At 35.9% G+C, this 26496-nt stretch overlaps 1 protein-coding gene across 2 annotated transcripts in view; it reads left to right on the top strand.

Annotated features, from left to right (window-relative positions):
- Window positions 1-26496, top strand: part of BCKDHB (branched chain keto acid dehydrogenase E1 subunit beta) — a 108404-nt gene that overhangs the window by 10277 nt on the left and 71631 nt on the right. For both annotated transcript variants that reach the window (XM_030944590.1, XM_030944591.1), the window contains exons 4-8: window positions 10546-10679; window positions 11361-11516; window positions 15392-15500; window positions 21936-22033; window positions 24139-24249. In XM_030944590.1, the coding sequence (XP_030800450.1) occupies window positions 10546-10679; window positions 11361-11516; window positions 15392-15500; window positions 21936-22033; window positions 24139-24249 (608 nt within the window). The remainder of the gene's footprint in view (window positions 1-10545; window positions 10680-11360; window positions 11517-15391; window positions 15501-21935; window positions 22034-24138; window positions 24250-26496) is intronic.

Here is a 26496-nt window from a genome sequence, read left to right as displayed (position 1 = left end):
TTTCTTCCAAACCATATTTTTAAAAAAGTGTGAAATAGTTGGGGAGCAGACTGTAAACACTAATTTCTGTCTATTAAGTGAATTCAGGATATTTTCTTGCAAATTGATAAATTACAGGCAAAAAAATAACATCAGGAGAAGAGGTAACACTTGTATTGAATCCTGTGAGAATAGGGAGAGTTGAATCAGAAATTTCCCCTGTGGCAAGTTTCAAACTCAGCAAAAAGCAAGTGACTGAACTACATATGAAACCACAATTATAACTGTGAAAGAAAATAGTATCCTTATGTTCCTTATGTCAGGATGACCTAGCCACATTAGCAATCAGCTGGATGCTTTAAAAATGATTTTATTTATCACTTCCATATTTGTTTTTCTTTTCTTTCTGTGTTCCTTACAAAATTTTCTCTCTAAAGCAAAGGGTATGTTTTGGGACAGATCAACTGGCAAAGGATGTTTTTAGCCTTCAGTGGTGAAGTTTCTCTGGCTTTCCTACACATATGGTCCCAGTGCAGGATTATTGTTATGATTTGAAGCTTTTCTTTATTGATCAATTTCTCTGAACTCTGGTTGCTACAGCTGGAGGATATAGGGCATCCAAAACTGGATACTTTACTCGTGTGTTTTACTGAGTAAAACCTGGTTGCTTACAGCTCTCTGTTCTTACATCCCATGATAATGCTAGCTTGTCTTGAGCAATAATGTTTATTTACAACACCTGATCCACTGTAATCCCTGGTTGTTATTCTGTAGATCTTGTGTCTAAGGTGTAAATACCTGTGTGAGTTTTCAGGGAACACCTAATTCTCAGTAAATGAATAGTTTATTTATAGTCCAGTAAACTAATTCATGAGTCTGTTTATTTGGCCAGGAGATGGCTGTACCTAGTCATGCCCAAAGGACACCAGCTTTTCTAAAAAATAGTAGTCATTCTTTGAAGATAAGTATTTACTTGAGCACAGTATTATTCTATGAGCTTTAGCTGTAGAAAACTCCTGAAAGAAGTTCTGTGCTTTAAGTAAAGCCTATAGAGGAAAGCATGGGGGAGAAGACAGAGTTGTGCCCATGTTGTTATGGTACTTGGTGAAAGTTGTTGGCTGAAGTTTGGATATGCTTGCAAAAACTGCTTAATGTCCTGATGGCTTTTAGTGGCATGAAATGATGGCAGAACCTTTTGAAGCTGAGCTAATAGAAGTATATATAGTATAGAGTTGTTTTTAAAACAATTCTGATACTCTGCCTCCAAAATACATAAAATACTTAAAAATGTTTATATTGTATATATTTTGGTAGTGATTTGAAGACTTTTTTTTATTGTGACTGGTGAAGTAGCAGATATCTGTTAATGGAGATTCTGGGTTGTTCTGGTTGTTTTTGTGGTCACAGTGTGAAGGTAAGAAGTACAAGAACACAATTTGGATGGGCTGTAATGCAATATAATTAGGCAGTGTGTTCTGCCTCCCAAAAGCTACTAATAGTTGGGTCTTAATTCAACAGGTGGGAAGACACTCTGAAGTTTTTGTGTGGAATTTTGAATCAATGATCATGGTGTCTTTTACATTCTTTTAGAACATAACCATAGGCTATTATGAGGAAGAGGAAAAACTCAGCCTAAAGTAGCATAAGTAGCTTTACCATATAAACAGATAGAAAAATGTTATCTCGATGCTTAAAAGCAGACTGCAAGCTTGCTGGAGAAACATGGTGCTTCTTTGGCATAGGTCCTGGTCCTTTCTAAAACATTGCATGTGGTAGAAGGAAGGAGTTCAGAATTTTTGACATCATGGACATAAGCTGAAGGTGGAACATTTCATTCAGAGCTCAGAATGACTACTTGTGTGTAGATTGAGTAAAACCTAAATAGCCTGCCTCATTTCTTTGTTCATAGATTTAAGGAAGAATTCTGCAGTTTGCTTGCCTGGTTCTTCCAGAACAGTTTGGCAAGACCTGGATTTGTTCTGATTTATGTAAATGTCTTTGAACAGTAACATCTGGAGAACGTGTTCCGGACTCATTACACAATAGTACATTTTGTTCATTTTCATCTTAAATAGCCAATTCTTTTTTAAAGATTTACAGTTAGAAGGAAAGTTATTTGAAAACTTGGAAAAATGTAAAAACTTGGTAAAATGTAGTATGTCCTTTCTACATGTTTTTTATCTGTGGGATAATAATATAAATCAGTCACTGTCAGAGGTAAATAGCTTTTATTTTAGTTTTGTTATTCTTTTCTTTTTAATTGTTCTGATAATGTGCCTGCTGTGAAAATTGTATTTTATTTATTTGGGGCTTGCTAATACTTATTGTGTTTCTTTTCCTATGTTGTAAACCTGTTTGAGGGAAAGATAAGGAATATATTTTTTAATATAGAACTTGATACTCAGTGCAGAGTAAAAAGAGAAAGCTGTTCTCACATTTTTTAAATATTTCATTGCTGGGCAAGAAAGTATGTCCTGCTGAACTTCATAAAAATGGAATTTTCCACTTCAGAAAATACTTGTAGTGAATCATGTAAAAGTAGTATTTTGATAATATCATGTCGAGGAGGATGAAACTTTATGTATTAAAGACCCAAGATGGAATTGATGAGCATAACTAGTCTTTGCAGTCTGTATTAATATGAGGTTGCAAGCACATTTTGTGTGCCTTCTTTTAGACATCTCTCTTTATGCCTTTGCAATTCCTTAGGTGGAATGAAGTGATTCTCAATTTCTTTGGTTAGTCCTGTGATTCCCTCTGTTTATCTGTATGTTTATTTATCCCACTCATCAGCTGGGGTTAATTCAATATGTCTGCTGTTTTTTCTACTCTGAGTTTGGTGGTAAGAGGGTGGTAATTTCAATTTAAGAAGGTTCTGCAGGCTTTTTTACAGGGAATAAAACTCTCAGGAGTTTTCTTGGAAGTAATTTGCTTGAAGCCTAGAAGGGTGGAAAAAATCAAGACTAGTATCCAAGTCTGGGAATTGTTTAACCAGATTTGCAGCAGAAGCACTTTGAGGTGCAGGTTAGTCTTATTTTGACTTGATTCAGAGCCATCTTCCAGTGACCAGGTTGATATAACATGCTAGTCATTTATTATAAAAGATCTCTTTTCTTTTTAATCTGCAGAAACATTAAATCCTCAAAACCTGGCACAGGGTTTTCACACTTAGATGGAAGCACCAAGTTTAGACTACTTTATTAATTTTTCCCTTGCACATGCTTTGCATTATAAAGGGGCAGGCATGGTTACCAGTGAGATTTGTAAGATGGTTTTCATTACTGCAGGTTTCTGGTCACTGAGGTCTTTGCTCCTGAGTACTTCTACAGCAGCATGAAATCTTTGCTCTTGTCTTGAGAATACTTGCTTCACAATTCCAGGTAGATCCAGCATGCTTTCACATTTACTCTAAAATACATCTACACTACTGATACTGAGGAATGTGAGAGAGGGTAACTGGTATTATTTGACATTTTTGCCTGCTTCTTGATTTGTCATCCACATGGTGTGCACAGCTTATTATAGCAGAATTTTCATTGACAGGTTCAAAACTTAGCTTTGACAACTGTTCTGTGTTTCCTGTTGGATCTCTGTCGTGTCATGTCATGTTGCAGACGATGTGAAAATGCATGGAACTGACCTAAGCCTTGTAATTTAAGCTGGTGTGTTGTCCTCTGCATATACTCACATATAAGTATTTGGTAGATGTCAGTATTGGGGCATAGCTTCGTCTGGTGTACCTTCTCATGTCAAACTGTATGTCAGTTATGCTTTTCTGCAAGTTTGCTTCTCACGCAGCAAAAGTTTTTTGTAGTTGACAAAGGAATGTTATTAATCATAGCTGAAGGAATATTTGAATGCTTTAGTCCAGTTAGTTAGGCATTGCTCTTTTTTTTTATTTAAGCTGCAACTGGGTGTATGAGCCAGATGATGAGGAAGATTTCAGTGTAGAGTGAGCAGCCTGCATGAATGTTTAAACTAGCAGTTCCAGCTCAAAGTGTTCTCAACAAGTCATTCTCTTACTCAAGATGATGTGTTTTCCTTCCAAGAGCTCATTAGATCACAACTACTCTTTCACCTCCTCTTCTCCCAAGAGTCCCTTAGAAAAGTAGAAAGAAATTCTGGTGAGGAAATCTACCACTGAGATGTGAGCATTTTTTAAAAATTTTCCAAAGAGTGTGGATCTGACTGAGTACTGTTTTATTGATGTCATGAATTGCTTCCATGAACAGGACAGGTGAAAAGGACAGGCATAAAACGTTTTGGCAGTCAGCATGTAGCCCTGCTAGGGGCTGTTAATAAACCATAGAGAGTTGTAAGGAGACAACTTGAAAGTCATCTGTTTAGAACCAGTCAGTACTCAACACAGAGTTTAGTTTGCCTGTGATCTTGTCCAGGTGAACATGTCCAAGGCAGGAGCTTCTACAACCTCTTGGGACAGCTTATTCCACCATGTGACTACTGTCATAGTGAGGATTTTTTCTTTTTTATAATTCGTTTACTTTTTTGCATCATTCTTTCACTTGACACTGTGTACCTGAAAAGAATTTGTTCTTCCCCCTGTTCATGTTACTGCTTGGCTGCTCTTCCATTGTGGGAGGATTAAATGATTTGCAAGGTTACCAGCATTCAAAGCTAAAGCCAAAGCTTTGAATTAACCTCCCCCAACTCCTCCCACTTCTTCCCTGAGAAAGGGAGAGAATGATGTAATATATTTTAATATTTTCATTCTATTCTTTAGCTTTTGGTGGCTGGTAGTTTGTCACAAATGGCAGGAAATCTGAACTGGGGGAGAGGGCTAAAGATGAAATCTTCACTCTTTGCTTTAGGAAGGCAGAGGTATCTATGGAGTTTTTTGGATCCTCTTTAATACAAAATTCTGTAAGCCTGACAAGGACATTATTAATGTTATATTCATGCCGTGAACTTTCAGAATTTACTAAGTTTTAGTAGAAAGTTTTCCTTCCAAACCTGAAATTTGGTAACTGTGCAGATTACAAGAATTTCTGTCCATGCTAACCTTTTCTTTGTACTTCAGCACTTCTCCTGACTGATACTATTTGTAGTCTGTGAGAGTGAGGGTTAAGTGGAAATGCAGTAAACAGTCTTTTCTCCTGGGGAAATCTTAGGGGAGAGGAGGTGAAAGTGTATTTGTGATCTAATAAGCTCTTAGAAGAAAAATGCATCATCTTGGGTCAAAGAATGACTTGTTGAGAACACTTTGAGCTAGAACTACTAGTTCAAACATTCATGTTTCTTCAAATGCATGATTTAGTAACTGGGGAAGACTTAAAAGGAAAATAGATCTTTCAGCTGTTCCTAATTTCCAGATTACTTGAAGAGCTTTTCTAAAGTGTTGGATATGTCAGTGACATATATTATAAACCCATGAAGAATTCCTGTTCTTACCAGTTGCCAGGTAGAACAGGTGTCCTTTACTTTGGGCAACACAGGGGTGACAAGTGGTTCAGAAGAATGCATTTTTTTGGTGGGATTTTCTTTTTTTGCCTCAAATGAAGCATAATTAGGACTCCTGTGAACAAGTGATCTTTAAAACTTCTGTCTAAAAACTTCTGTCTAAAACTAGAATAGAAAGTCAGCTCCTTTGTTGCAAAATAGAGCATGATGGATTTTGCAGCAGCAAAATAGGATGAAGCTAATTTAGTTTAGTGCATGCAAATCTCATTTCTCCCCTGATGTCACAGATTTTGGCAGTATGTTTTTTTTACTAACTTTTGTATCTTACTGCCATAATGTGAATTTCTGGAATATTTATGGAAAATATAATGGGAATGTGATGTACTTAGTTGCTAAATAGTCAAAATTTGAATGGCTTTTTAATTCAAGCTAATGAAATGTTGAAATTGTTTTGAAGACATAGGCAGTGTATACAGTGTGTGTGGATACACACATTTCTCCTATTAACAGACCAACTCACTGCCCATGACTTGAGACTTTACACTGGCTTGACTGAGGGCTGAGACCTGGTCACTCAGCCCTGGGGTTGGCTGAGTAATACCAGAGGCATGGCTGGGCCCTTGAAGCCTGTTATGAATGTTTGGGCACACACAAATGTTCTTGGCTTTTGCAGGATACAGGGTTGGGGAAGAACAGGAGAGGAGTATAGCTAAATTCTGTACGTTGTTATTCTGTGCACAGTAGGTAAAAGTCATCTTTAGAAGTTCAGTGTATGAAATCCTTTTCATCAGGTGAAGTATTGTAACATGGATAGTTCTGGAAAAAGCAGCTTTTTAAACAACACAGCATTTAGTGTGCAAAGTTTCAAGACTGTGAGTTAAACCATCTCTGTGTCAGTGAGCCTGAAGCCCTGCTTTGGACAAGTAGCTTGGAAATTTCTATATTCAACTGTAAAGTTAATGTATATTTACTGGCATTCCCTTCAGAGCAACAGGGCCTCTTTTTTTAAAGTTGGAGAACTGTGACTAGGTTATCAGTAGAAAAAATGGTAGAACAAAATGATTAAAATGAGTAAGTTGTTAGAACTACTTTTGTTAACTCAGGAGCTCCAAAATTTACTTGCTGTTTGGCTTGCCCTCTTGCATAGTATCAGAGAAATGGAAGACTACAAGTATCACCAGTTGTAAAATGGGGCTTAAAAACGATATTGGATAGATTATGTTAAGAAATAAAATTAGTAGACTGATGTAGAAGTACATCTGTGAAAAATCGTAGATATTTTAAGGTTAAAAAGGTCTTTAAAGGCAGGACTGAATGGAAATAAATAATTCCTATTTGAATTTTCTACACAAAGTCCCTGCTGAGTACCAAAAAACCTCATCTTTTCTTTCCATTCTTTCTTTCTGCATGTGGAGCCTGACTGCTTTGGTTGAACTCCTAATATATTTAGCTTCTTAGACTTTTCTATTTGACTTATGGATGTTTTAAATGGAAGTCAGTGAGATCATTGAGACAAATGAAGTGCTGTCCACATATATTGTTAATACTGCTCAGTACTGACATCTTTTAAGATGCGTTATGCATTTTTTTAGCACCAGTGATGTAGCAGTATTTTGGAAACAAAGCACAGTTCTCCTTTGGCTAAATCACCAGCCATACTCCCTAAAACACCCAAATGATCCAGGGTGGACTTGTGCAGAGTGATATGAAATTACTCAGAGTTGCAGCATTGGGTGGTGTGTTAACATTATAGGAGATTTAATATTGTTTGAATATCTCATTTTTGAAGTTAAATTAAGACAGGAACATGACTTGTTGCAGAATCCTGAAATACTTTTTTCCCTGATGGCTTGGAACAAATAAAGATGAAGCAGCCAAAACATTAATGCACAATAATCGACTACAAATGTCTGTAAACATGTTCTGTTAGGTTGCTATGAAACTCTATTCCTGGCGAACGAGAAGATGACTGTGAGACTGCCTTAAAGCTTTTGTCTCTTGCACAAAGGGTCAGTGGTAATTCGAACATTCGTGGGATACTCTTTGTTCTGAAAATCACAAAGATCACTCCTTTTTATTTAAGTAAAATTGAACTGAGTATTGCTTTTTTCTTTAATGTTTGTTCTTCTTAATTTCAGATGTTCTTTGTTAGGGAAGACTTCTGGAGTGTTTTTTTACTTCCTGAACATGCATCTATTCTTACTCCTTAGTTGTTGGGATGGAGAGATGAGAAGAATCATCCTTTTTTTTCCCATAACCCTCCCTGTTTGCCGTATTGTTTCCCTCAGTAGCTGGCAAAGGGCACTGACCTGTTCAGATGGCTGAAACCAGGGATGTTTGTAAAGCCAGGCAGGTTAATTGAAATGCACACCAGTGTCATGTCTTCCTGCAGGGGCTGACGCACCTGGCTGCAGAAAGTGCAGAGCTGCTGCTTTCACCTGGGCTGACAAGTCACCTCCTTGAATTGGTGTTAGTTTGTTTTGAGCTGTGTGGCTAACACAAATCATAGGAGAAACACATTTTAGGAGGTGTTTCTTTGTTGGTAAGGAAATGTAATGTGGAAACACAAAGTATATCTCCGGGTTGTTTGTCTGCTTCAGTCAGATTTCAGCTGAAATCTAACTCAGCTGGGTTGCAGAGGATGGTGTGAATGGCGGTTTATCAAAATGGACTTCCTTTTCATGTTTTGAAAAAAAGTGAAAAATAAGAAAATGTGAAATAAAATAGATAAAAATACATAGGCTTAATGCATTTAAATGCTAAATATTTAAATATTTTGTGTTCGTTTCAGTAATGATTTTCATACCATATCAATAAAAATAGAAGGTTAAAGCAACGCCATACTATTTTTAGTGTTTGAGGAAATGAATATATTTGTTTTACCCTAACAATGTGTATGTCTTTTTGTCATAAGGGGCTAGATTTTATAAAGAAAGCCCTACTCCTTGAAACTCTGCCTGAAGTTGTTTTCTGATGTAAAATACAGTGAAGTGCTTTAGGATTTTCTTCTAAGTGGTCAGTATTATTGTTTTAATGCTACAATCAAATCTATTCCTGAGTAATAAATTTCATTCATTGAGTTCCCTTGCTGACTCTTTTCTGTTTTAAGTCATTGTGCTTCAGAATTGTACCTTTAGTCCTGAAACTCCAAATTAGGTGCTTCACGCTCCTCACATTACAGCTGTCTTGTTACATTTCAGATTTGCTTTAATGATTTTCACTTCATTTATTTTATCATACTCCATTGATAGCAGTGTGATACCTCTCATTTAATATTTCATTAGTATTTCAGCAGTTTTATTAGGATGTATTTTATATTTTGAATTATAGTGTTACATGCTAGTGTGGTGGGGCTAACGTGCTTTTAAATTAATTTACCACCCTAAATTGATATTAAAGAATTAATTTTCAATATGGCTACAGGGCTTCTGCACCTTCACAGTTGTGGTGGTAAGGCCTGGGACAGCTGCACGTTTACAAAAGGAAGTTTATTTTCCTCTTTTTTTGGCCATGATGTCTGTCAATGGAGAGAGTGCACCAGAGAATGCAATATAGGAACTGAGATTACAGCTCCTTCAGGAATGAAAACAACTTACACAATGAAGAGTCCCTCTAGGGGAAAAAATAATCTTGGATTCTCTTTGTTTCCACTATCTTGTATGAGAAATCATGGTGTGTCCTGCAATTGCGGCGTCTCTTTGGACTTGGTGTTGGCTTGTGTAGCCTCACTGACACCACCAACACTGTAGTATCATTTGATGGCATTTCTTTTTTTACTTGCTTTAAATGAATGTTTCTGGTGGAGGGGAAAAAAAAAGGAGAGCAGAGGGAGAGCCAAAAACGTATTCACTGATATACATACATTCATACATGCATATGGACAGGGTATAAGGGGTGACAGTGGTGTGCTGGGTGACTTGTGAAAATAGAAGATGTGTCCTTTAAAGAATTGTAAAACATACCTCCCTTTAGAATGTTGCAAGTACTTGGACAATGTTTTTTCCCTAATCATCTCTTTCTGAAAACTTTTGTTAGCTTTCCTTTTTATAGTTGAACTTAGAGATATTGAAATTAGAAGTCCTGCTAGTAACAGCTTTCCCACTTATTAGTTTAGTCTGGTTTTTTGGTTAGTTGATTCATGGTTATTTTGTTATTGTTTAATTTATTTCATAGCCACTGGTGTGCACTGTGCACATTTTTTCCATCCAATTTGAAGTGTTGGCATTTTCATGCATGATGGATTCCTGTAGAAACCTACTGTCTACCCAATGTTCTAAAGGGAAGATTTAATAGCAGACCAGGATTTTTTCTGCTGTATTCCCTTGGCAGAAAAGTACTGCTGGCAAATATTGTAAATAAGTCTTACACAGGATATTGTAGTGGTGTTTCATCTCCCTCCCACTCCTTCTTGTTTTTAATTTCATGAACTGAACAATTTTGTGTGGAGTCATCTATTAGATTGATGCATATTTGGAGTCTGAAATTACTGTGGCACAGAAATGTGTCAGGACTAAAGTAACCTTTTGCACTCCCTTAAGGGAGAAATGAAATCAAATGTTTTGGGTTTGTAGCAGGAACTGCAGTTCCTTGGGGACAAAGCTTATGTAAATGTGGCCTTACCTTGGCAGAGAAGAGTGGTAAGAATGGGCACTGCTGATGGGGAGTGTGGACCAGAGGCAGTGTGCTTTTGTACAGGTGCCCCTGGGCATGTGTCTGCCTTTGAGCAGGGACAGTTACTTGTCAGTGCCTGGAAAATAATGGAAGAAGCAACATTTACCTTTGTTGTAAACTATTAAAGATGGTTTTAAGTATTGTTCACTCTCATATAAGCATGGGGGGTATGGATGTTTAAATGTGAATACATCAGAACAAATTTTCCTTCAAGTGCTCAGAACGTTGTAAGTTACCGGAACTGTTCTTAGCTTTCATTCAGTTTCTCCTTTTCTTCCTCTAAGTTGTTACATGTTAAAGTATCTGTACCTCTGTAATGGATGGTTATTGTTGCTACACCTAAAAAAGCCCATCTAAACAGCGATATGCTTAATTGCATGTGACTTGTTTGTAAGTAAAATATTTCTGGGACAATATTTCCCGCTTAGAGCTGATTGTATTAACGGAATTGTATGGTTTTCTCTTTTTTTTATATAGGTAAAGACAGAGTTTTCAACACCCCTTTATGTGAACAAGGAATTGTTGGCTTTGGTATTGGAATTGCTGTTACAGGTGCTACAGCCATTGCAGAAATTCAATTTGCAGATTACATTTTTCCAGCATTTGATCAGGTTAGTACTAATAAATTTGAGAGGGGTTAAAATAAATCTTACATCTGTTTAAATTACTCTTCTGTTAGCATTAATACTTGGTTTGAATATGTAATTTTTGCAAATATAACCACAGCTGTATTACTAATATTTATGCATGCTTTAGGTAAACAGGCATAAACTGCAAACAGTGCTAGTACTGTACTGTAAACAGTAAACTGTACCATGGCCAATTTGAAGGCTTATTAAATAATGGAAATTAAAGATCTGGTTTGAGGCAAATGTCTGTTTGTTTTAATTTTTGGTTTTGTGGCTGTGTTGGCTTCAGCAGCCATAAAGTCAACAGCCTATGTCTTCTGAACACAGTCTCATTTCTGCATACAGCTGCAGCTGGCCATGTGTCCACAGGACAAAGTACAGATCTGGACTGAGCTGATTGACAGTATAGAATGATGAAACAACTGGGTTATAAGGCTACCCCTGAGGCTTAGGCATCTAACTTGAACACAATAAATTATTGTTTATTTGCCTTGGAGAATCTTTGTCTTTGTGCTGACTTACAGTGTTCCTTTGCTTCTAATTTCATCCTCTGAATCCCATGCATGGAACAGATGATGTAGTTACATTGCCTGTATTGAAGTGTCTTGATGCATAACTAGAGGTATTGGACTGAATGTTACTTTTGTATATAAATCTTCCCAGATTGTTAATGAAGCAGCCAAATATCGTTACCGCTCTGGAGATCTGTTCAATTGTGGAAGCCTCACCATTAGAGCACCGTGGGGCTGTGTGGGTCATGGTGCACTATATCACTCTCAAAGTCCAGAAGCCTTTTTTGCTCACTGTCCAGGAATAAAGGTATAATAACTCTTATTTTATGAAGACTATTTTTTTTTGTTTGTTCATTAAAATGGACCTGACTAGCAATGAGTCTGGGTGCAGAGAGGGGAAGAAGAGTAGATGTCAATCCACAACAAAATATCTGAATATGTTAATTAAAAACTATTAGTAAACTTAAACTCTGTTAAGTGTTTGAAAATTTCTAGCCATTATTGAAGCAACCTTTAGTACACATAGCATTTTGTATTTGTCTGTATTTTGTGCTACAAATATACATTTTATATAGTTTTCTGTCCAGTATAGTACAGAACCTAAAAACTAACAAAAAGTAGTACTTTCCTTTAATTTTTTTTTTTTTAATTTCTGCATCTCTATTAAGTGCATTATTGAATTAATTTATATGCAAGACAGTGGTGGGCAGTAGGCACAAACTGAAGCACCAGAGGTTCTTTCTGAACATGAAGAAGTACAGATTGCCCAAAAAATTTGTGGAGTCGCCATTCTTGGAGGTGCTCAGAATTTGTCTGCATGTGATTCCAAGCAATTGGATCTGGATGCCTCTGCTTGGTCAAGGGTATTGGACCAGATGACCCTCTGAGGGTCCTTGCCAAACTGAACTGCTTGGTGATTCTTGGAGTGAGAACTTCAGGCAAGCTTTGTGCCTGAGATGGTGACTTCCCTTGAAGTGAAGACAGCTAGTGCTTAGGTGGATGACTTTCCTAGAGCAAGGGAAGTGCAGGATATAATCATCTCAGACCAAGAGAGTACTGTTTGTCAGGCTCTTAATTTTTTCCTGACCAAATTTTTGTCTCTGAATTTGTACTTCTGGGTTAGCTGGCATCCACTCCATTGAGCAATGACTCAGGGCAGATTAATGTGGAAGATTTAAGCAGAACCAGTATTTGTATTCTAAAGACACATGTTCATTGTTTATGTGCTGTTTATACTGTTGCCTCTGTATGATTTTGGTGTCCTAAAGCTTCAGATATTACTCATCTACAGGGAGACCATAGCCAGTTCTCCTACTTGTTCTTCTTTTAAATAAAAAACCCTGTATTATTCACACTTTATTTCATTATATTTGAGGAATGGGATACATTCTGGTCTTAGGGTGTTCTTTATGGTGTTTGAGGTCCTCTTCTGAACTTGAAAGTATTTCCTGGTTATAGACAAAAGCAATCTACAAAGTCTTTTGCCAGGTTATTGAATCAAATGTTTTCTAGAGCTTGTTTAAAACTAAAGTACTTTATTAATATTGTATGAAAGCAAAACATAGCTTAGATAATTAAAATACTGACTCCAGGTCCAGCTAATTTCTGCTGATCTTGTAGGTCAATCGCAAATTTTTATATACTAAACCAAAGGATGAGGTTTAGTGGTCCACTCTGGTGATTAATACTCTTTCTGATTCATACCAGCTACCTAGACTGATGGCTAGTCTTATGAACAGGTTAGTAAGTCAGAATTTTATTTAGTCACTCCATGTGATATGATTTCTTTGTTCCTACCTCTGATCTTTGTGTTCGTTTTTCCACTTTCTTTCACTTTTCCTTGGATAAAATGCTAAAATAGGTTGCTACCACTAAGATCTGTCATCTCAGTTAAAGGTAAAGGCACATTAATTCTGTGGAACTGATGGAGCAATCTGCTAGCTTTTTGTGCAGAGAGAAGTGTTTTAGACTCTATCTTTTGAATATTGCTTTGTGAAAACAGTGTTGTTCTTTAATATTTTTTGCAAAGTTGTTTGTTGGTACAGTTCATAATGTTTCAAGATTGAAGGTATTTATGAATAACCCTGGCCCTTAAAATAGAAATCAAGAAGTTAAAATGAACTGGTGTTTCAGATGCATTTTCAAATGTCCAGTATCTAAGCATACTTTCTCCATATTACAGGAGGAAAATCAGTGTCTTACAAACTGAGAAGGGTAAGGTTTGATCTTTGGAAAGAGTGGCTTACAAAACAACCCTCTTATTAAACTTTGTGAGAGGTTTCTGGCTTTTTATTTTATGTTTTTCTTAAGTGGCAGGTAGAATTTGGATTGCTCAAGCCAAGGGGAGTTTGTACAACTTTAGTTATTCAGGGGAGGGATTGTGGTCATTGGTACTTAGGCAAAGCTTATTGGGGTTTGAGAACAGTAGTGGATGGTTGTATCTTCTGTCCACTGTTGTGAGGGTGTACATGGAAGAAATTAATATTGATTCTCTGCATTCCCTTGTACGAATATCTTCTTTCATGGTTAGAAGCTTTCTTTTTCATTTCCAGCATAAATTTGTTCTTGACTAACTTGTATATTAACTTATCTGTCCATTTATAGCCTAAAACACTTGTACTCTCTGAAAAGATCAAAGTATCAAAGATTTTTAACAGTATCTGGAGCTCTTTTGACATCTGTTTCATTAATTTTCTTTTGAAAGGGTTGAAAGAATCATGAAGTATTCCAGTTGAATTTCTAGCAGCGATTTTTACAATAGCATTAACAGTTCCTTGGCTGTGTTGTTACTTTTTTTTAGGACTTAACTGCATAGTATGCTAGTCATTTTTTGAGTAGATAACAAATTCACATCTGAATTTCTGCTCCTGAGTTCTAAATCTGTAACAAAAATGTAGTCCTTAAACATGTGACTTTCAGTTTGTTTTTGTGAACTGGGTCTTTTATAGTAGCGTCATCTCTAGTGTAGTGACTTCCAGCTTTGGAATAGTCTTCATCATCATGTTCTGATTTAACATCATAAATGAATGAGGTAAATAAAGTCTGTCCTAAAAATGATTCATTCCTAAGGAGCTGTACTAGTTACATCCATAGGTATTTTCCCATGTGTCTGTTACAAAGTGCTTTGATGAAATATTAATAAATTGCTTCTCCCTTGTTTAGAAAAATCACTTCTCAAGTTAATTTCATGTAAAAGGAGATTTAGGTTGTGATTTCACTGTTTTATATTATTTTTATGTAAATAAATGATATAACTCTTGAAATACATTTTGAAGCCATGGCTGTAGTTAAAATGTATTTTTTTTAAACAAGTGCTAGAACTAATGTTTTCAGTGACTTCTAACTTCACATGTATAAAAGTGTTTGCTGGTGGACTTCATGCTGCATGTTCCAGCTCTTTGAGGTCTCTGGGATGGAAATCAATTGGTTCTTCTGATTTGAGGGAATTTGGCTCTTGGGTTCTATTTTCATTTAAACTGCGATAATTTGGTAATTTTCTTTTCATAATTGAAATTCTCTTAGGTCATTCAAAGTTAACTTTTCTGTTGGCAAATAAATTATACTGTTTCCTTTCAAGTATTTGGATTACATCTGGAGGCCTTAGTTTTTTTTTGCTTGATAATGATTTAAGGTATTTATTGGTTATTTATTTCCAAAGTGAACAAATTTCAAGCTTCTACCATAAGCCAAGAAAGTCAGCTTTAAGTAACTATTTCATTTTGTAGCCTTCAAAACTTACTGGACTAAGTCTGAATACCTTTAGGGTCTGTTCTGATGAATCTTTACCCAAGTAACTGAGGATTATTCAGCTGCCTTTTTTGTTGTACATCTACATTAATTTTACTACGTTTACGTATATATGTATATTAATCTGACATTCTTCTGTTCCTTTTTACCTCAAATGTTACTGGTAAGATGTTTGTTCTACCTTATCTGAGCACAGTACCTTAGTATTTAAATCACTGTATAGAGGGGATTAAAGCTTCTTTAATGAACAAAATAAAATTAAAAATTTGGAGTGTGCTTTAATAATGTAGCACTGTTGTTGATTCACTTTGTAAGAACAGCTCAATCTTTATGTAGATTTATTTAAAGCAAATAATTGCTTAGTTTTAAGTATTATTGAGGAAGTTTCTAGCAGAATTGCTATTTTAACTAAACTATTTTAAAATATTTTTACAGGTTGTTATTCCAAGGAGTCCTCTGCAGGCCAAAGGATTGCTGCTGTCATGCATAGAGGACAAAAATCCATGCATATTCTTTGAACCTAAAATACTTTACAGAGCTGCAGGTAAAGATTTGTATGTTGTATCTTCCAATAAAGCAACAATGTTTGGGGTTTTTTGCACATATATGTTAATAGCCTCAGCTAAAACAATGCTTCAGTAGAAGTCTTGACTTATTTTGACTTCAGCAGAAGTCTTGACTTGGCTCTAGCTATGTAGTGGGATGGGTTTTTAGATGAATTGTGAAAACTGAATAAATTCTTGAAGTTTGACTGCAAAGATAAACCAACATTTGCCATCTGATTTATGCTCAATTATGCTCAATTAGCTTTGGAAGTGGAATGCTTTACAGTCTAAGGTTAGCAAAAGAAGTAGAACTAAGAGGTATTATTCTTTATCAAATTCCAGTATAAATTTGGCAGAATTTGAACTGCTTTCTTGTGGTAACTCTTAATACTAAAATAAAGATTCCAGATCTGTTTTCATTTTTCCAAAAGAAACCCACCATCACCATTTTATCAAAGTTAAAATTTCTTTGAAATGCCTAATTTCTAAAAATCTTCAAAATCTGCTAATTTAGCTTTCAACCTTATTTGAAAGGAAATGTGATTGCCATTACTTTGTTTTTAGTCATAGTGAACTTTCTGGTTCAGAGTAGTTTTAACAACTCTCAGTTATGTGTAACATATTGGAACAGTGGAAATTGACAATGATGGTGTTTGAACTGGTTCTAAAAATTAGCTTGTTACTTCTTTGGACTAGAGAAACTTGACAGAATAGAAAACAGATTAAAAATTTCGCTTGTGGAGACAGGCAGAGAAATAGGATGAGGAACTGATAAAATAGAACTGAAGCCCTGACCTACCTGTAGCATTTCCCTGTCCTGTAGCTTTACATGTGAACTATGCTTGATCCATCAGTCTGGTTTATAGGTTGACTCTGTGTGGACTGTATTTGAGTAACAGACAAAATGTTTCGATTTTGCTTTGGATCTTTTAACAGCACTTTTCCATCCATTTTGTAAATTTATCCTCTTCCTAGAGAGACAGTAATAAGGGAAAATTTAGAAAACAGACATCAAAACTACAAAGAAATAGTAATATAACTTAGGATCAAATAGGATATTTACTGGTAAAACTGCTTATTTGCTTTTAAATTTAAAGAAAAGCCCAGAAATCCCAATAGCAATGTAAATTTAAAAGTGCAGCTATTTTTAGCTATTTTAAGTTTCTCCTATTTTTAGCAGTGGGTGTGATGTATCCATAGGGTTTTGCATTCCTTAAGTTCAGTGTGTTTTGAGGGCTTACTAAAATTCAACTGAAGGGCCTCTGTCCATTCATTTAGAGAAAGTAATTTGAAAAATGAGCCTGAGTCTGGGTCCTGTTAAACAAAGAAAAAAATGAAGTGTTTTTAAAACTGGCCTTTATTTCTCCCCCTTCCCCCCATATTTACAAGTCACAAGTACAGACTGTAGAGTTAATAAAATACTTGCTTTCATATTAGCATTACAGACTGCACATCAATATCACACAGCTTTTGAGAATATAGGGAGGTTTTTGTGTTTGAGGAAATGACTTGTAAAGCAACTACTGGATCATTTATTGAATATAAATCAGGCTTGGGATGGAAATCTTGAGTAAAGATGTGCTGAAATAGTGTTTAATGTGGTGTATGTGCTGGTCAGTAACCAGCTATAGCATTGCTGTTGTTGGTAATTTCTGAAAGACTGTGATTTCCTCCTGCATTCTGATGGCTAATTTTCAGAGACTTTACCAATATTTTTTGTCTTAAAATTTCCAAGAACATCAGTTTAGTCCTGTAAGTTGAAATTTGTGTGTACAAATGTGCAAATGTATATACAATATGTGCAAATGTACATATAGTACATTTGCATCAACAAATGTTCTATATGTACATACGACAGGGATGATTGTAACAGGTAACTTCTTTCATCTACATGGGTATTTTATTATTTCTACAATGGTTTCTATGTTCTGTTTATTTCCACTGCGAACCTTTCTCTGTGTTATTAGTTTGTCATCTTGACTATCCTTTATGGGTTGGGTCGGCTTGGACTGGAAGATGACTGCTGTCTGGGAGTTTCTCCTATAAAATTGATCTCTCTTAGAGTTCATTCTTATTTTTCTGGCCACAGTCAGGGCTTCTGGTAATTCCACCATAGAAACCAGGTGGCCTGATGAATCAAGAAATGGACTGGGGCCATCATGATTGATAAGATCAAGATGCAGGAGCAAGGAGACACAAACCTGGTAAACAAGAATAAGATAAATGGTGGAAAGAAGGGTTTTAAAAATGTGACTTTCTTATGTTTCCTAAAGAAAATTTTTACAACACCCCATGTGAATGTGTTGATTCTAGCAGGAGAAAGTTTCTGAATCCGTACCATTTTCTGACTTACACAGTAAGCTTGGACTATGTCTGTATTTATTGTGTCTTTCCATTAGTGTCTCAAAACCTCAAAACAGTACAGGGTTTTCTCAAGGCTGGGAACATGCAGGCTTTCCAAAACAAGAACAAAAAATGGTATCAGTTGTCCTCTATTACTTAATTTCTTTTTTTTTTTTTCCTTTTTAGCATGGTATAATACTTCACCTAAGATTTGGGATCTCATTGTTCCAGATGAAAATAAATTTCTTTATTTCCATGATGATGGCTCACTTATTGAATAATGAAATTATATTGCCCCTACCATAGCTTTTTTTTTTAGCTTCATGTGAATAGACATGTTTGTTCAGAGAGCTTTGTGACTGATGTAGTAGTCCCTTTGTGTAGGGACTTGGTTGAAAAATTAAGGTGTTAAGGATGTTAATGAGAAAGAAGATTTTTTATCTGTAAAATTAATGTAGGCTTTTGAGCCTCATAATTTTCCTCTAATGGACTTTTCTTTCTTCCTATGAGGCCTCTAAATATTTGTCTGTGGTATTTTGTTCAGAGTTGTTGATATATTTGAAATTACAGTTGAAAAGAAACTGTAGGTGGGATAATCTTTAAAAGATAGGGTATCTGTCCTTATTCAGGAGACCTGAAGCTAATAATGCTTTGTTTAAAACAAGCGAGCGAAAAAATTAAACTAAAATAATGACAAAAATCCCATTCCTGCTCCATTCCAACCAGTAAAAATTTATAACCCTTCTCTCATTGTTCCTGACAAGGTTTGTTTCTTGTCTTAGTCATATTCGTCTTCACATATGTCTGCAAATTTTCTTCTCCTTTTTCTTTATCATCCCATCAGATAGCTGTACTGAAAGAAACACTCCCATATTCCTCACACCCTTACCAATAAGTGGGACTGAGCAGGTTTGGTTTTTGTAACTGCAACTCTCAACCTTTGTGGTAAGGTCTGTCTCCCTGTGTGTCCTTCCTCATGGCTTTTCTCTCTTCCTCTTATCCCCTTTTACATTGTAAAGATCCTTGTCTAGACACCCTTCCAGGAGCAGATGCTTTCTTCTTTCACACAACCATCCAAGTGTTTATCAGAAGTATTGTGTATGTTAAGTTTTCCTTCAATTATATTAGGAAGGACCAAAGAAATGTAAACCTTTCTGAGTAAAAATCTAGAGTTAAATATGCAAGTACAGGTTTGAAGTGAGAATTCTGTTGCTATTCAACTTACGAGATCATAGTGTTATTGAAAGTGCTGTAGTGATGTCCCCCTAAATATCAGAGATACTAAGAAAACATCTGAATTAAAGAGGAAAAAGAGGCTTTGATTTATAAAAAGTGTTAACAGCCTGTGCAGTGTCAAGAGAACATAATGGTTATGAATCAAAGGAGAAGATGAGTCACATTGACATTATCAGGTTTAGACATCTTGTGGAGAACCTACTCTGATGTTTTCTGACCTTTTCAGTTTCATTTAATTGTACTATATGTGACATTGGTGGTGTAGAAATAAATATAACTTGCATCAGTGGTTGTTATAGAGACAAGGCAGGTAAGATGAGAAAACATGTATTTTTTTTCTGCTGTTCAGACTGCTCCTTTAGAAAATGTAACAGATGTTGTAACCTCTTAAAATTGTCATGGCCTTTTTTCACTGATAATTACAACTTTTTGTTAATTGCTGTATTTGAAATCTGTATTTGAAACATTTGATTTAAAATACTTGATTTCCTTAGTAACAGATGAACAGGCTGCTTTGTACGTAAACACTGTTATCCTGGATTAGATAATTATTATGAAAGAATATTAATAGAATAATTCCATGTGCTATTTTTCATCAGTATTAGTTGGGAGTTTTTGCAAAGCAATCAAGAAAAATCCTTCCAAATTGGACTTTCCTATAAATTTTTGACAAGCTGAATTTTCCATTTAAAATTGTCAGGTATGATAGATGAGCTCATTTAATGGACATTTTAGTGCAGAATGGTTCAGCTATAGTGAGAAATTAGTTAATTTGTGTAATTTTATGTTATATTTCATTTCCCTAAGTGGATAAAACCATTGCACAGAGAAAAAGCTTTTATTTCTGTAGCATGTACACCTTCTAGTTCTTCCTCTGGCTCATCCCACTCCCTTCAGAGCCTTCTGATTCTTGTCAGTACCCTGGGTTTCCACTTGAAGGTCCTGTGGTATCTTTTTAAGTTTCTTGTTCTCCAGGTTTCATGTAGGTGACCATTTCATGACAAAGACAGTCATGCAATGCCAATTAGTATAGTTGTGAGTTTCATTATCTTTCAGGATCTCTTTCTGTTGCCTGAGGGTTGTACAATGTGCAAAATTCATAGAAACCTGGTCTGCCATTAATGTGCAGTGATCAACTGCTGGCTGTGCATTTCTTTCCCTTTCTTTCCCAGCCCTATATTTTTCTGGCTACTTGTCATTCAAAAAGTTATTACAGAGCAGGATGCTTGGACTAGGTGGTCTCCAGAGGTCACTTCCTACCTCAGCCATTCTCTGTTTCTATAATATACATGGTATTTATAGATCATTATCAACAAGAAAAAAGAAAATTGTCTGCCAGGATTGAAAATTATTTGCTACTTCATTTTTTTGAAGTTACATTTGGAAGTTGTAAGCCAGGAAGAAACCTAGGTCATTCTACTTGTGTTGTATCTACCATAACAGGGAAGGAAACATACTAACCACTTCACTACTGCTGTCACTCAGGGAGATTGTTCATTGTTACTTCAAGAAGCAATTTTGATCCGCAGGAACTCAATAAGTATTTTATGAGCTATGAAATAAATTAACAAAAAAAGGCAGAGTGTTTCTTTATAAATTGTTTCTGTGTATTTAGAAGATTTATTTTTTTCTACTTATCACTAGAATATGTTTCAAGAAGTATTACTTGACTTGCTGGTGCATAGACAAGTTCATCTTTAGATCAAAACCAGTATTTCTTTTAAAATATTATATATGGATGTCTTTAATCATAGTTTTAGTCATTAAACCAGTCATTGTATAGTGCATTGGAGCACTGATTCAAAACTAGCACAACTGACATTTTTCCAGCTGAAAACTAGTAAATGAATCTTGAATGGAGCTATATTAAATGTCTCAGGAGAAGACAAGATGCCTAATTCCTGCCTACTCTCTCAAATTGTGGTGTATTTTTGGTGACTAGATAACATTTTTTAAAGGAAAAATATTTAGACTTATTTAAAACTGTGATAATCAGAAGTTCTTGCTGACATTCCCTATGTAGTTTCTGAAAACTTTTTACTTCAGTTTAAACTTTTTACTTCAATAAAACTGCAGAGCGCCATATTTGGAGCATCTGGAGGATGCTGGCACATCTTGTCTTGTCTGAGTATTAAAGTATAATTTAGAGACTCTTCTCATGATTACTAGAATAATCAAGAATTCTGATCAATTAGTGGTTACTTGAGATTTTTTATCAACTGTAGCAGTGTGCATTTCCAAATCTGATGCTGACATTTTGACTGGATGTACGTCAGAACTTATTACTATCTTTTGCATGTTTATATATGCATAATCTTGTTGTGGTATATAACAGAAATTTAGCTCTACACTGAATGTATTTGTAACAGTCTAATTAAAAAGAATTTGAATTGCAGCTAAACCTTTGAAATGAATGCTAATACTCAATTATTTTGGTCTAATGCTAATAAAATCACACAATTGTTAGGGATGGAAGGGATCTCTGGAGATCATCCAGTCCAACCCCTCTGCCAAGGCAGGGTCACCTAGAGCAGGTGACACAGGAACACATCGAGATGGGTTTTGAATTTCTCCAGAGAGGGAAACCCCACAACCTCCCTGGGCAGCCTTTTCAGTGCTCTGCCACCCTCAACATAAAGTTTTTCCTCATACTGAGGTGAAGCTTTTTCTGTTTTTGTTTATGGTCATTGCTCCTCATCCTGTCACTGGGCACCAGTAACATACTCAGTGAAATTTTAGTCTATTCTTTTAGATGGCTTTAACAGTGAAGAAAAATTTTACTGTATGTTTTTATGGGATAATATTGGCTAATAAAGGAATCTAATACTTATTCTCCCCTATTTCTCTTTTTTCAGTGGAACAAGTTCCTGTAGAGCCCTACAACATTCCACTGTCTCAAGCTGAGGTGCTGCAGACGGGCAGTGATGTGACAATGGTTGCTTGGGGCACTCAGGTCAGTAACTCTCTTACAAGCTATTTGTCACACAGTGTAGCCTGGCCTAGGGGGTAGGTGATGTTTGCATTCAAGCTCAAGTGCCAGACATTAAAATGTGTGTGTCTTCCATCACTATATGCTGGGATGAATGTTTGCAAGTGTTAAATTTCTAGGAAACCTGTTTTTTGTTGTGTAAATTTTTACCCATTTTTGGTTGAAGATGACTCTGGAAGTGTAGAAGGTTAATGATGTGCATCAGGCTAATGATTTTTCTATGATTATGAAAATGATAGATTTAAGAATGGGACAGTGAGATGTAACTCTGAGGAAGGTAGTGGGAAAGAAAAGTTCAAAATGGTATGCTGAAAGAAAAGTATAGATCTTCACTGCATGATTTAAAGAACCTTGGGTCCCTTTGTTGAAAGTTAAAAACCTATGGGACATTTAATACAAGTAGGGATTGGTATAGGTTTGATTCTAACAGTTACATTTCAAAAACTGTTCAGGAGCATCATTGGCAACCGTCCCCTGCCCCCCAAATGAAGATCTGCAAATATTGAAAAAGCTGTTAAGAAAATACATTCTCATAGTCCAGAATTACAGAGAAGAAATTTGAGTCTAGTGTGGACTAATCAGAAGTTACTATTTTCTTGGCCTAGTTGTATCTGAGAAGCTTTCAGAAGAGAGGATCTTACAACTTTTGTGACAAAAGAGTTTTGACCTGATCTCTGGGTTTGTGCTTTTTGTTGTTATTGGGGTCTGTGTAGGATTTATTAATGCCCTCTAACCTTCAGGCAACTGACACTCCCTGACCATGTCCAGGTTGCTAAGTTTCTGTTGCCTTCAAGATGAAGATGACTTCATCCAAATTGATTACTGGGGATGGTCCTTGGCTTCAACCTCTTAGCTATGCCTAGAAGTTGCTTGATGGAGGTCATTTGCCACAATCCAAACCTGTATTGTGAAATGTTCTAACAATAAAGAGAGCACCAGAGTTTATTGGCAACATCATATTGAAAATTTTTCTACCCACATATCTCATGAGCAAATGCTTCTTGCTGAGATGTTTGTGGAGGATAATCTGATTTGTAACATTTCTTATTTTCCATGTTGGAGCATTTGCTTGCAAATATTTGTTTTAGGGAAAACAATGCTTGAGATACATTTAGCTGAAAAGTGTATTATAACCTAATGTCAAGATACAGTTTTGAATGTGTAGAGTATTACTTTCTTTTCTGTTCTTAGCATAATACACCTTATGTAAAGGATGGGTGTAGATGTGGATGATTTATACCTACTGTGATTCACTACTACTAAATAGATTCCTTGACTGGTGGATAGGGAATAATCTGTATTCCAGTTCAGTGATAGCCTCCTGCTAGAGAAGAATACTTTTTTGTTTTAGTAGAATGTTAATTGTAGTAATCAGGTAAGGTAATGCAGCATTTGTATTGTTGGTGTTAAACTACGTGTAGGAAGAGCAATAAGTGCTTATAATGTCATGCTACTGCTATATGCTTTGTGGGGATCAGGACTGGATATTTACAGATTGTAGTAATCACTTTTTCTCCTAGCTCTTCATAAGATAATGCTTTGGAGATGATCACTTGGCTATGTTTCAGTAAGTTAGAGCAGTTACTGGGGCTACTAGAACTGTTTCTTGGCTTTTTGGCTAAGATCAGATGTAGTGGAGTGTAGTATTTCTGAATGTATTTAATGCTTCTTGCAGGATTGCATGGGACTGCTACATTGAATACATTACTCTGATATATTTGGGTATTAGCTTTGTTAGAGTACTAATAAAATCTTCCCAAACTCATTCAAACTAATTAAAAAAAATAGTGAGGACTGATACTTTTCACTGAAAGACACTTCTCTAGAAAGCAAATTTTGTTCTCAGTGATTCTTTAGTGAATTGAGTTTTTGGAGTGGTGCTAAAATACTGGGAATAATTTGGTACTAAATAAGAAGAATGCACTAAATACTAAATGGTTATTATTGAATAGAAACATACCTGCTCAACATGCAGGTGATATGTTAAATTACTGCTTGTATTCCAGATGTATAATTTAGAGCAATTTGCATAATTCAGATTCTTTGGTGATGGTACATTGTTTTTTCAGGTACATGTGATTAAAGAGGTGGCAGCAATGGCTCAAGAAAAGCTTGGTGTGTCCTGTGAAGTTATTGATCTGAGAACCATCTTACCATGGGATACAGAGACTGTTTGCAAGGTAAGAAGATGATGCATATTCATTTAAAAGCAACCTAGGTTGTTTTAAAAAGACCTATGTTTTTTCTTTGTATATATTCTGTATTTTTGTTCTGTATCATAAATGCAGAGTACATGCACATTACATGGACCAGACATTTACTTTAGCATTGAAAGATAATTATGTTTCAGGGCTCAAAATAATGTCAGAATACATGTTCTTTACTTTCAAGCAGAAGGTATGATTTAATCAGACTTCCACCTGAAAATTGCTTTTCCACAATTTCTGAGTCTTTGTCTTTCTGACATCCCTGCTGTCTTGGGAAAATCTTTATATTTTCTTTTTCTTGCTGTTTTACATTAAGGTCTTCATCTAGTTATAGGTCTGCAGTAATGTGCCTTAGTGTTGTTTATATGTATTTTTAGAAATAAATGTTTTGATTTAAGGTATATTAATTCTTGAGCTAGGGAGAAAAAGCAGCATTTATTCTTCTCAGACTACCTAGTTTGAAATTCCTGAGTACTGGAAAGTCCTTTTCTTCTTTGTGGAAGTCTTTGATGTCACTAACAGAACACTCACTGCTTCTGCTAGAGCTGAGTTTCCTTAATCTGGCAAATCCACAGTCCTGCAGGACCATGGCTAACAACTCCTTGGTCCTAATTCAAGCTGGGTTGACTCGCTCATTTTATGCTCCTGAACAAATTACTCAGAAGATTGAGAGATGTCTGCAGCTTTCTTAACTCAGGCCTAGTATCTGTAGTGTGCTGAGTTAACCACAGGGATGAGAGCAGCCATGGGCTTGGAAAAAGGTGTGTGATTCCATCAAATACTTTCTCTGCCTGCAGTTTCTAATTTAAGGCAATATGGTGTCATGTGCAGCTAACTCAGATTTTACTGATGTTTAAATAGGGCAGATCAGGCACATATCTGACTCTATATACTTGGAATATCTTAATTGTGTAGACAAGTGTTCTGTCATTCTGTGTTTGCTCAGTAAGGGCCTTACTTCTGGTCAGGTAACATATAAACACATTAAGTATGATAAAGGGAAAGATGGGCCATTGGTCTGCTACTCTGTTTCTCCTCAGTTTTATTTATCTGAGGAACTGCCAGTGGGATGGGATGGAATAGATTATGGGAGGAAAGATCCATGTTGTGCATTTGCTATTGGCAGTGTTCTGCTGTCTGGTTGTGGATGTGTTACGAATTGTGTACTTATATGAGTAGCTATGAGTTGCCTCATATAAATTTGATCTTCTTCATTGAAGTGTTTTCATTTTTTTGTTTGAAGTGTATTTCTTCTTACTTGGATGTACTTTCTAGCTGTAAAAAATGAAATGTGTTGAGTTACTGTCATCAATATGAAGTGAAATTTTGGCCATAATAAATCCTTTACAATCTCTTCTGGACAAGTAAAATGATTTTTTTTTTTGGTAATTCTTTTTTCCTTCTTTGAAGATTTGAGCTGTCATTCTTTGGAAACAGTATCTCTTTGAAAGAGCAATTAAGTCTGTTTTGTTGGGTTGGACTTGCACTGAAACACCCTCAGGAAAAAATGTAGTTGTGCAGAGGAAGTGCAGAGCTTTAGTTGTACAATATTTTGCAAATATGTTTTTTAAATCTGGATACTCCATGAAGATTTTCAGCTCATGTTCTGTCCTGAACATCTTTTAAGGTAACTGTAACATAAAAATACCATAGAATGGTTTGGGTCCAAAAGGACTTTAAAGATCATGTAGTTTCAACTCCCCTCACATAGACAGGGACATCTTCTATTAGATCAGGTTGCTCAGAGTCCCATCCAGGCTGGCCTTGAACTTTCAGGGCTGGGGCATCCACAACTTCTCTGGGCAGCTTGTTCAGTGCCTCACTGCCCTTGCAATGAAGGTGTTTTTTTTTTTTTCTAATATCTAATCTAACACTTCTCTCAGTGTGAAGTTCTTCCCCCTTGTTCTGTCACTACACGCTCTTGTAGAAAGTCTCTCTCCATCTTTATTGTAGTCTCCCTTCAGGTACAGGAAGGCTGCAATTAGGTCACCCTAAAACCTTTTCTTTTCCAGGCTGAACAATCCCAATTCTTAGTGTTACCTTGTAGGAGAGGTTTTCCATATCTCTAAAAGATGGAATAGATGGACCTGTTGTTTTAAATCTGTTAATATGTTTACTATTAAGAATTAAGAGAATCATTAAAAAAAAAAGTACAGTGCCTGTTGGCTAGGCAGTTCAGCTGTTTATTATGATAAATACCAAACAGTAAATGTTTTTAGT

Source organism: Camarhynchus parvulus, chromosome 3 (genome assembly GCF_901933205.1).
Source record: "Camarhynchus parvulus chromosome 3, STF_HiC, whole genome shotgun sequence".
Taxonomy (NCBI): Eukaryota; Metazoa; Chordata; class Aves; order Passeriformes; family Thraupidae; genus Camarhynchus; species Camarhynchus parvulus.
This window is presented reverse-complemented; position numbering and strand designations above follow the sequence as displayed.